The sequence below is a fragment of the Meles meles genome, chromosome 3 (genome assembly GCF_922984935.1).
Source record: "Meles meles chromosome 3, mMelMel3.1 paternal haplotype, whole genome shotgun sequence".
NCBI classification, from domain to species: domain Eukaryota; kingdom Metazoa; phylum Chordata; class Mammalia; order Carnivora; family Mustelidae; genus Meles; species Meles meles.
In genome coordinates this window covers 141,699,725-141,710,855 of record NC_060068.1, presented here as the reverse complement: position 1 = coordinate 141,710,855, position 11,131 = coordinate 141,699,725, and the positions used below count along the sequence as shown (strand labels likewise).

The window sequence follows — 11,131 nt, the reverse complement described above, 5'->3', positions numbered from 1 at the left end:
ACTGGGTTCTGTTTGGGCTTCCCAGCTTATAGCGGTGGTTTCTCCTGTCTGTGTACAGGCAGTGTCCTCTGCCTGGAATGCCAGTCCTCTCTTCTGCACCTAGAAATTCCTGTTCCATCTTTAAGCCTGAAATTAGATGTGTCTCTTTGGGGTTAGGTGCCCCTCCTCCCGGCTCCCATAGGCTGTGCCTGACCCCGGCAATGCACTCAAGACTTTGAACCATAGCTGTTTGGTTACCAAATCTCCTTGTGAGCTTTGAGGGTAGCCACCGTTTCTTATCCATCTTTTTATCCCTCCATTCTAGGTGAGCACTAGCCTGAAGTATTGTGCTCAAAAAACGATTTAGGCAATGAATGAATAATGACAAATAGTCATGGGTCCTAAAAACTCTGTGAAGTGAATAAATGAGTGGGTAACTGGAAGTTCGGGACCAGAGACATGCAGATTAAGATGTTCAGAAATGAGCAAAACGCTATCGCAGATGTCACAGCGAACAGGGAAGACAAATGTCAGCGGTGAGCAAGTCTGGAGGGTTTAAGGAGTCATTCAGATCAAGGCCAGGAGGCGGGACTAGGCTTGACCACGCCCTCCCTGCCAATGGGAGGCCTCATTATTCTCCAAGCCTCCGCCCCTTTCACCCGCCGGGGCGGAGCCGGCCACTCCAGAAAATAAGACTACATTTCCCGGCGCGCCGCGCGCCGCGGGCGAAAGAGGAGCCGGAAGTGGGGCGCGCGAGGTCTAAGGGCACGAGGGAAGTGGCGGGCGGGGACTGAGGGGGGCGTGCAGGTGAGCGGACGGGCCGGTTTCGCCGGCATGGCCGAGGCCAGGAAACGCCGGGAGTTGCTTCCCCTGATCTACCAGCATCTGTTACAGGCGGGCTATGTGCGCGCGGCGCGGGAAGTGAAGGAGCAGAGTGGCCAGGTAAGCGTGCGCGGGCCGTGTGCTAGGGCCCGCGTGCAACATTTGGAGAGCGACTGCCTGTGCCCCCTCCCCTAGCGGCCTGGTGGACGCTTAGAGCTAGACCGTGCGGTGCTCTGGGAGGCGGTCGGGGCTAGTGAAGAAGCCTCAGCCTCTGCCCCCGCTTCGGCTCCCTGTCCTTCTGGGCCTCAGTTTCTCCAGCTGTGCAGTGGGCGGGCCCCGATGTGAGATCCGACGCTCAGGGCTTTGTAATTCCCGCGCCCCTTACCTCCACCCCCTTCCCGGTAGTGGCGGTTTAAAGTTTCCGAAGTCTCGGGCCACGTGGCTGAGCGCGGCCCGGGAGGGCTAGAGGGTTGCTCAGAGTCTGAGGGGTGAATTGCGAGCAGACCCCGGGAAGGGTGAGGAGGACACAGAGCGCTGAGGGAAGGGGCTTATGGCCCCTTACTTGAGGTGAAACTCCGGCCCTCATGCCACCGGTACTGAGTCAGACAGTTTTGGAATGCGAGCTTATGATGGAGTCATTGCTTACTTCATTCATCTTTTTCAGCAACTCACTCTGGTACTCAGGGTGCTAGTGACAGAATGTTGAGCAAGGTCCCCCAGCCCTCCTAGGGTTTATAATCTAAATCTGGTAGGAGAGGTGGACATAAATCAAGAATCACAAAAGTAACACATTAGGTGCCAAGAATGAAAGGTGTAGGGTGATAAGACAGGGATGGCAAATTGCCAGTGTCAGGGATATCCAGGACTGCTTTCCCGGGGATGTGGAAGTTGATTTGAGACCTGAGAGAAGGGAAGTGGATATTCCATGCCCTGTGGTGGGAGGGAACTTTCTGCATCTGTACTGGCCTCTGGAAAGTCCATTGTGGCTGAAGTGTGAAGTACAAGGTGACAGAGGGGGTAGGGAGCTGGCTAGAGTCCTGCTGTAGTCGGTTTGTCTTCATCTGAAGATCAGTGCTAAGTCACTGGAGGGTTTTAAGCTGGTAAAGTGGATATTGACCTGATTAGTCTTGCCTTTGGCTGTGGTGTGGGCTCAGCCTGGTTCTGATGCTTGCTCCTGGGATCTCCCTAAAGGGTGATGGGCCAAGACATTATCCAAGCTTTTCTCAACCCTCTTTGCACCTTGATTGCCTTTTTACTCCACGTAGATCACTTAACAGGTAAGTGGGGTAAGAGACAGTACCCATCTTCACTGGGGCATTTGTCTAGGCCAAAGTATCCTGTGCTCATGGAGCATACAATGTAGCAGGAGCAGACAGATGACAAATATTTTTAAAAAAAAGTTAATGATACAGTGTGTTCAGTGATCATAGGTATTAGCTATAAAAGTAAGGCAGGCAAGGAGGATAAGGAATATCAGGGTTCAGTTATAAATAGGGTCATCAAGAAGTCCCACTGGGAAGGTGACATTTCACCTCTGAGAGGACAGAGACCTTAAGAAAGTGAGGGAGTGAGCTATGTAGTTATCAGGAAAGAGCATTCCAGGCAGAAAGAATAGCATCACTTTTGAGGGCCAGTATGGAAACAAGTGTGCCTGGGGCAGAGCAGAGTGAAATTGACAATTGGAGTCTGTGTGTTACCAGCCCCTGTACTGGGCACTGACTAGAATATCTTGTTCAGGCTTGATAGTGTCCTGCTAGGGGGGTTCTGCTCTTATCCCTGTGTTATAAAGAAGTAGCCCAGAGTCTGATGAGGCGAAGAGATTAGCTCAGCCAACTAATGGAGGAGCTCTGCCTGACTCTAGATACAGCCTCTTGGCCATTCTGCCCGGATTCCTGATGCTTCCCTCACCTCACATTGCTTACTTGACCTCTCTGGGGCATTTGACACCCTGGGTTCTTGACATTTACAAAGTGGGCCATCTGGCTGTGGCTCCAGAGGGCTGGATTCCACCCGGTTCCCTCTGCTTCTACCAAGGGACTGGCATCAGTCTCTTCCCAGCAGAGGAGTGGACCACGGACATGCCACTGGACACCTTGGATGTCTGGGCTGTGGTTCGTACTGCCCTGGGAAGGTTCACCCACCTGGCCTTTCAGAGACTCTTGAAAGGCTGAGGGTGGAAAAAACTCTGTCTTGTGGCCTCTAAGCATGGAGAGTGCCAGGAAGGTTCGGGGCTGCTAGATAGATGCTAGCCTGGAACATTCTAACTCCAGTCTCTCAGGGGTACCTCTCGCTAACAACATTGTCTTAAAAGGTTTTAGCTGGAAGTACTTGCCCTCCTTGTCTCTGGAAGGTTTGAGTGGTACTGACTGGGGCAAGCAAACGTATTTCCCAGAACAAAAGGTCTCCCATGAGGTTGTGGAGAGTTGGGCCCAAGGAGGACTCATATTGTGCTGGGAGTTAATTGCTGCTTTCTCTTTACTTCTCTGCAGAAAAGTTTCCTGACTCAGCCTGTAACCCTTATGGACATCTATACTCACTGGCAACAGTAAGTCTGACCGGGCTGGAAGCATGGAGTAGGGACACCCAAGCCATCAGCTTGAAATAAGCTAGGATTCTAACCTGGTCTGCAGTCTGTCTACATAGCCCACTGTGGACGTTGGCTTTGCCCCTGAGAAGCCAGGTCACAGCTATGGGTGTCTGATAGGACATTGAGAGCTGTGTTCAGTGCTTCCAAGGACCACAGCTTCTCAGCAGCTTATTTCTCATTCAGTCACCAAATATTTATTGAGTACCTACCTGCTAAATGCCAGGTCCTGTTCTAAGTATGGAGGTAAGTGAGACAGACATGGTTCCTTCTTTCCTGGAGCTGACATTGGAGTCAGGTAGGCATGCCTCAAAGAATGAAGCAAATAAATATAAAATTAAAATGGCAGTAATGATTATGAAAAAGGATCTGGTGCCAAGACCCCATACAGGTTAGCTGGGCCTCATTTGGGGGTTTCGGGGAGGTTTCTCTGTGATGACCTTTGGTGTAAGGGTTCCAGGGAGTGGGGGAGGGAGTGAGGCAGTAGGTCTGGAGAGGCAGGTAGAGTGGGCCTGGCAGAAGGAACTGCCGGGGCTGAGGCCTGTGGCTACAGCCACAGGGCAGAGGAGGCTGGATGGCTCGCAGAGTCGACCCATGCAAGGCCTCCTTGTCCATGGTGAGAAGTTGTGTCTTTGCCCCAAGAGCAGTGGGAGCCATGAAAGTGTGCAGTGGAGAGTGCTAAGATCACTTTGCAGGATGGCATGGCTGGTTGGGGCTGTGGACACCATCATCCAGGCAAGAGCTGATGGGGCTTGAAAAAGGAATAACAGAGCGGGTGTAGAGTCAGACAGTCAGTTCCAGGAATATTAGGGGACGAGACCGGGAGCTGTGGATGGTCTGGAGGGGTGGGCTCGTTGACTCCCAGGTGCCTGGCCTGTGCACTTGCATGGAAGGTGGGCTTGAGCATGGAGCAAGAAGCAAGCCCAGTTTGGAGGGAGAGGGGAGGATATTGCATGTGAAATGTCTGTGAAACATGCAGAAACAGGAAAGGGGGGGTAATCCAAAGCCATATCAACAGAGGAATGGTTTGAGAGGGAGGGAAGGGGTAATCATCCGCTCTGTGAACTGGCCTGACCACAGTCATCCAGGGGAGTGAAGGACCTACAGTCATGCGCCATGTTGAATGAATAGAAAATACTGAACTGTCCAGGATGGACAAGAGATGGCAAAGGGGCAGGTGATAGGTGTGCACATCTCTGAGGACAAAGGAAGTGGGCTGTTGTCTGGGTCCTGAGAGACTGAAGTGGGACCCAGAGGTACCGCTTTAGGGAGACAAGCTTCAGCTTCTGAATACAAGCACTTGTCATCAGAGCTATCCAGAAATGAGGTAGGCTACCAGTCATCGGAGGTGTGTAAGCAAGGACAAGAATGATGTGGAAGAGATCCCAGCTTCCAGTGGAGAGCTAAGGTCTGTGAAGACCCTGTCAGCTCTCAGTTCTCAGCGACCCTCTGCTGTAAGGTAAGGTCAGAGTGCAGTGCCCTCCCTGCACTTCCTCTCCCTCACCGCCTTCAGCGTGTGCAGGTGTCTGGCACTTCCTTCCCTAGAGAACCGCTTCAGTGAGCCCCTTGTCACTGGTCCCTTCTGTGGGTGAGAGGTACTGAATGGAACGAGGACCTCACACCCACCAGAGGCAGCCTAGTCTAATGGTTCTCAGCAGAGTTCAAACCCAACAACTTGCTCTATGTCCTTGGGCAAACTTGGCTTCCTTGAGTCTGTGTTTTCATCTGTAAAATACAGTAATAGTAAATAAGGTGCTAAACCTGACCATCGGAGGTATATCCCCCCCCCACGCCCAGTATTTATTGAGTGGCAGCTACTATGAGCCAAAACTGTTCTTAATATACCTGGGACGAACCAGAGAAGAATCCCCACTCTTACGAAACTTACATTCTGTTGGGACGAGAGGAGCAGAATGAATTGATAAGTGCGATAAGTGAAATTTGTATTTTAGGGGAATCCCAACAAGTGGCCTTCCTGGGAACAGGGGACCACAAACTGTGGCAGAGCACAGCTAGCCCAGCTGGAGAACACAGGGCACAGACAGGGACACTGTCGGGATGGGAGGGTGAGGTCAGAGGAGATCGTCCTTGCACACTGCAGGGGCTCAGCCATCTGGGTGCTTGTCCTGCCCATGCCCTAAACTTCCAAACTTCCTTCTCTCTGACCCTGAGCAAGTCAGTTGTTCATTTTTTGAGCTGTAAGCTAACATGCTGAAGATACACCGCCAGCAGAGGTTCCTGCCAGCACCCCCTCCCTGCCCCAGGGTTTGATTGTGTAGTTGGGGAGTCAGGCAGGAAGTCAGTAGAATAGCAGGAGGGAGAAAAGTGCTCTGAAGAAAATGAAACAGGATGGCAGGGCAGAGACTGGCGGGGGTGGGCCACGACCGGGCAGGGCCTTCGAGGAGTCTGTATTGGCGCTGAGACCTGAAGCACAGGAAGGAGCTGAGCAGGGTCTTCCAGAAAGAGGGCAGTGCTGGTGCTGCAAGTTCTGGAGGAGTGGGGGAGTCTGGATGGTGCTGTGAACAGCCTACAGGTGCTGGCTTATCACACTCAGTAATGGTTGGCCATTGTTATATAATGTTATTGACCTTTCCTGGTTATTTTGAAGACTAATAGTTTATGAAATGTGTGAAAATGCAGAATACAAGTGTATTACACCGTGTTCTCAAACCCTCCTGCACATTTCCTTGGGGAGCGGGGGGCAGGGGGCATGTCTTTCTTTTCAAATCTCCTGGAGGTGCCCTTGCCACCTGGTTGGTACAGCCAGTCACTTCATCCTGCAGAACCTCAGAGGTTGGCCAGAAGCGGAAGGCGGAGGAGGATGCAGCGCTGCAGGCTAAGAAGACCCGAGTGTCAGACCCCATTAGCAGCTCTGAGAGCTCGGAAGAGGAGGAGGAGGAGGAGGCAGAAGCTGAAGCCGCCAAAGCCAGTAAGCGCCCTGCCCGCTGGGGGAGCTCTGTCCGGTGTGTTTGTAGGGGCTCGGCCCAGGGCCCTGCAGCTTCGGGGGGCAGGCGTTTGGATATTTGGTTGTTCTGGGGGGAGAGCCCACCTCCAGCTTCTCCAGTTGAGTCCTGGGAAGACCATGACCTTTTAGAGAAAAGATTGAAAGCATCTCACATACCTCTTGCAGTATTTAGTTGAGCCCTTTCTTGTGCCAAACATCGTGTCCTGGGTACTGGGAATCCAGTGGTGAACAAAAACTGAGCTGGGCCCTTACAGTCTGATTTGAGGTACAACAGCTACATTGTTGCAAGCCCCCCGGGTGATTCTGATGAAGATGGAAAGAAGCCCACATTTGTAGAAGAGCTGCTAGAAGGATCTGAGGGCAGCTGACAGGCAGCCCTTCTGTTTGGCCTGTGGGCTGCCAGGGGAGGGGCTGTGCTTCCTGTCATTCTGGAAGAGTACAAGGTAGCACAGGGAGGCTCTCCTGGGCACTCTGGTCTCTGAGCTTTCACGGGGTGACCCCGTGAGGCCTGCCCAGCCCCTTCTCCCCAAGTCCTCAGGACAGTTCGTGCTTTAACCAACATAGCTATAACTCCACAGAGGAACCGTCCTTTTTCTCTGCAAGGTTATTGGGTTTTGCTTACAAAGAAGGTAATTTCTTGATTTTAGGTATATTTTCCAATTATAAAAGAAATCCAGGATTCACTGTGGACTGTTCGTTATAGGATTTACAAAAATGGTTAAAAAGACGGGGAAAAAATTACCCATACTCTACCGCCTACGATTTGGCAAATTATTCTTCCATTTATTTTTCCTGAGCATGTTTTTAAAAATATTCAAGATCATATTGAATATATGTCTTATATCTTTCTTAATCTTCTAAAATTATAAATGCAGAACAGGTTCACTTTGAATCATACAAAAGCACGTGGAAGAAAAATGAGTGGTTTTCTGTTCTCCTATCCTGGTTCCCTTTCTCCCCCAAATGTATCCTAACGGGTGGCTTTCCAGCTGTCCCCTTTGCATCTGAGCCTACAGACAGCTGTCCGTATGTGCATACATCCATAGCTCCGTGCTGTGTAACACAAAAACTGGTCAATTTCATACTGACATATCTGATATTAATGAATTTTTATGTAATGAGTCTTATTTAGTGATATTTTATTAATTTTCCTGTGATAACGGAATCGTAATCGAGTCCCCGTTGAGAGAAGCATATGGAAATATTCGTGGGCAGCGTGGTACATGTCTGGCATTCTCTTCAGAATCATACTTGATGGGGAAGGGCGTCAGAGAGGCTGGTTGACATCACATTGGCCACAAGTTGGTAATGGTTGGTGCTATGTGGTTTGCTGTACTTCCTCTCCACTTACAAATACATCTAAAATTAAAAAGAGAAGGAGATGGAGTTAAATGCCAGGAAGGGAGTTAGACCATGCCGTTCATCTCCGCAGTGTCCTCTCGCATTCACAGCACGCCTTAGAATTCTTGTCCTGTCTGAGCTCTAGGGAGACAGTCCCCTGGTGTAAGAGCACCAGGAATCTCTAAGTCTTAACATCTGACCAGTTCCCGGGCCCATGTTCGGCTGCCTTTCCACTACAAACCCTTGAAATCCTGACAGCTTTCTGTGTGGCCCAAGGGCAGGCGGGCTGACCACCGTCCCTGTCCTGATGAGTGACTCGGGCTACAGTGTGGTCACCTGCGGGGCTGGCCCACCCTGAAGTGGGCCTTGCTGTCAAGGTAGTATGCAGCACACCTGTGAGCCAGCCCTTTCCTCTGGGGGCTCCAGTGTCTCATGCCAGCCAGGGCTCCCTGGGGGACGCAGATCTGTGGCTTTCATGTTGCCCTGCCCTCTTGCTCCTTCTGGCTGTGGCTCTTGCACCCCAGAGCTCTTTCCCACAAGTCTGGGCTCAGCCTCAGGTCCTCGTGCCAGCACCAGGCAGCCATACCAATTGAAACATCTGGTGAGCTGAGACCTGTTGTCTGTTCTTAATAAGAAAAAGCTCACCTAGCTCAGCCCGAGGGTGTTTCTGTCTTGCAGCCCCAAGACTAGCGGCTACCAACTCCTCAGCAGCGGGGCCGGTTGTGCCGTCGGGCGCAAAGGAGAAAGCCAAGGTGAGTAGGACCACCTTTGAAGCTGTGGCCTGTGGGAGTAAAGTGCCCTACAGGGGGACAGTCCCCTGTGTCAAAGAAGGATAGGGTTGTGGATAACAGTCTGACTTGGATTCAGATGTCAGCCTTTATCACCAGTCGTGTGATCCTAGCGTGTCCCTTCACCTCTCTGGGCCTCAGTTTCCTTTTCTGTGAGGTGGAAACAATGCGCACTGCTCCAGGCCCCTGGGCACAGCATGCACCTGTAACAGCTTCTTTCCCCATCATCCCTGCAGTCGCCTGTTCGGCCAACAACTTGTGACCCGTCCAGTTATTTTCCGGGCACCGTGGGAGGCAGTGGGGGGTACCACAGTGAACGAGACACCTGTGGTTCTGAAAGCTCATTTTCTAGACTGAAACCACTAGGGTGGAAGACCACGCACTGGTCGTGGAGAAGGCAGCGTTAGAGACCCGAGGACGCGTCCCCGACTGCCAGGCGCGCTCGCAGCCATGCCAGGTAGTGCTAGGAACCCCAGCAGACCACTCAGTACCGCTTAGCAAGTAATTCCTGTGTCCCAGGAACTGCCACTGGCCATTCTCCAAGCCTCTGTGAGGGCGGGTACCACTGTCAGCCCCACCTTAGAGACGAAGAAACAGACGGAGGGAGGGAATTTGCCCAAACTCGCATGGCTGGGAAGAGGTCTGTGCTCGTCATTCACCAGGCTGTACCCGGCGTGTCTGTCACCCCGTCCTTTGTAGGCGAAGACCAAGAAAGGCAGCAAGATGGTGAACTCCACACCACATCCAGCCTCTGGAAAGGCAGTGGCCCACCTTCTGTCTGGGAGGTCCCCCAGGAAGTCAGCAGGGCCCTCGGCAAATACCGTTCTGGTCTCAGAAACTGAGGAGGAGGGTGGCATCCTGGCCCTCGGAACCACAGCCAAGCCTGGTGAGTGGCGCTGACCCCTAGACAACAAGCCTCCTGAGTTTGGGCTGGGGAGGCGGGCCCCGGGCACTGCTTTGTCAGGCTGTGGGACATTCTGAAATTTAAAGGTTTGTCTCCATGGTAGTAAGGGCTCCACACCTCGATGAGGGAGGGTCTACTGCAGGGACAGGTCAGGCTTTGCCAAGGGAGTTGGAGCAGCCTGGGGTGGTGATGGAGCATTTTCTGGTTTATTGCTCTCAGGTGGGTCCAGGGCCCACTGTAGAGGCTGAGACTCAAGTGAGAGCCTGGGTTTGCCTCAGTCTCTCATGTCAAGTAGGCGTTTGCCTGCCTGCCTCAGTGTGATGGTGGCAGGAGATCTCCGAGCCATCAGACGCTGGCTTGTGTGTGGTAGGACCTGGTCTCTAACCCTTCCCAGGGCCACAGTGTGTGGGAACGCGGGGAGACGGGTGGCCCACGCCTCAGCTGCGGGGCTCAGGATAGGTGGGGCTGATGCTCCGCGTGCAAGAAGCAAGCACAGGGCCCCTGCCTCTCAATGGCTGGCGTGGCAGAGCACTGGCGAGGGGAGGGCGGTCTGGAAGGGCAGGCCCTCAGTCCTGTCCCTCTTCCTCCCTCAGGAATGGCCTCAGCCAACCAGGTTGACAGCTCCAGCGAGGAGACCTCCAGCTCGAGTGATGAGACCTACGTGGAGGTAATTGCCACTGTCCTCAGGAGCTGCCTTCTGACCTCTAACCCTCCCAGCGGCCTGGCTGGAGCTTCGCACACCAGTGGGGCCAAATCAGTTCTAGTGTTTCAGGCGGACTGGGAGCTGGAAAGGCCGAGGCCTGGGGAGGGGAGCCAGGTGCTGCTTGTCATTCTTTGGGCATGAGAGAGGTCTCAGGTTGGCAGGGAGAGACGCCAACCTGTCTGAGAGACAAGGGAAGGCTTCCTGGGAGGGGTGGCACTTGACGCATAGGGGACTCACCCGGAAGGGATGTGGGGGAGGAAAGAGTGTTTCAGCAGGAAGAGCTGCACGAGCCAAGGGCCAGGGGCAGGAGGGCCGTCAGGTGGTGTGGTCAGGTGAGTTGGGTGAGGGGTTCTGGGCCCACTGGTGAATGCCAGGCCTAGGTGCGTGGTCAGCAATGGTCAGGTGTTGGTCTGTGGCATTAACTCTTCTCGGAGCTGTGACCAGGGAGTCCCTCTTGATGGGGCACCCACGCCTTGGGAATATAGTGGCAGGCAGGAGGGACGTGGAGGGGACATGGAGGCATCCTGGGAAGTTTGACTATAGTGTCGCAGGTCGCTAGGGGAAATGTAGAGAGCCCCGAGGGGCAGCAACAAGGCTGTGACACCGTGGACAAGGTGCAAGGGACAGAAGAGGGGTCAGAGTAGGCGGGGCCACAGTCCACTGCCGGGCCAAGAGGACCCGCAGGAGGAGGTTGGGTTGTACTCTGGGCTCTGTGAGAAGCTATTACAAGGTTTCAGGCGTGGAGGTAAGACGGCCTGATTTATGTTGGAGAGAGGTTGCTGGTTGTGGCCTGGGTTGGAGGACAGGGCAGAGGGAAAGCAGCGAGACTGTTGAAGCAGCTGATGTAGTGAGGCTGATGGCAGGCCCCAGGGCGCCTACTAGAAAGGGCGTGTGGAGGGAGAACCAGCAGGATTTGGGGCGGAGGGAGTTGGTCTGATGCCCAGAGTACTTCTCCCTTGTCTCCCACCTCACCCAGTGAAGGTGGAGACCTTCCTCCTATCTACCCCAGGCCTGGCCGAAGGCCGCTCCCCACATCCCATCGCCA

The 11,131-nt window shown here is 53.3% G+C and overlaps 1 protein-coding gene across 11 annotated transcripts in view; it reads left to right on the top strand.

Annotated features, from left to right (window-relative positions):
- Nucleotides 1-765: 765 nt before the first annotated feature.
- TCOF1 (treacle ribosome biogenesis factor 1) overlaps nt 766-11,131 on the top strand; it is a 36,920-nt gene continuing 26,554 nt past the window's right edge. For all 11 annotated transcript variants that reach the window (XR_006817780.1, XR_006817782.1, XR_006817781.1 and 8 more), the window contains exons 1-6: nt 766-921; nt 3,291-3,346; nt 6,169-6,314; nt 8,370-8,443; nt 9,179-9,365; nt 9,977-10,050. Coding sequence is in view for 6 of the 11 variants with exons in the window: in XM_046000549.1 (XP_045856505.1) it covers nt 814-921; nt 3,291-3,346; nt 6,169-6,314; nt 8,370-8,443; nt 9,179-9,365; nt 9,977-10,050 (645 nt within the window). In the remaining 5 variants the exon portion in view is untranslated. The remainder of the gene's footprint in view (nt 922-3,290; nt 3,347-6,168; nt 6,315-8,369; nt 8,444-9,178; nt 9,366-9,976; nt 10,051-11,131) is intronic.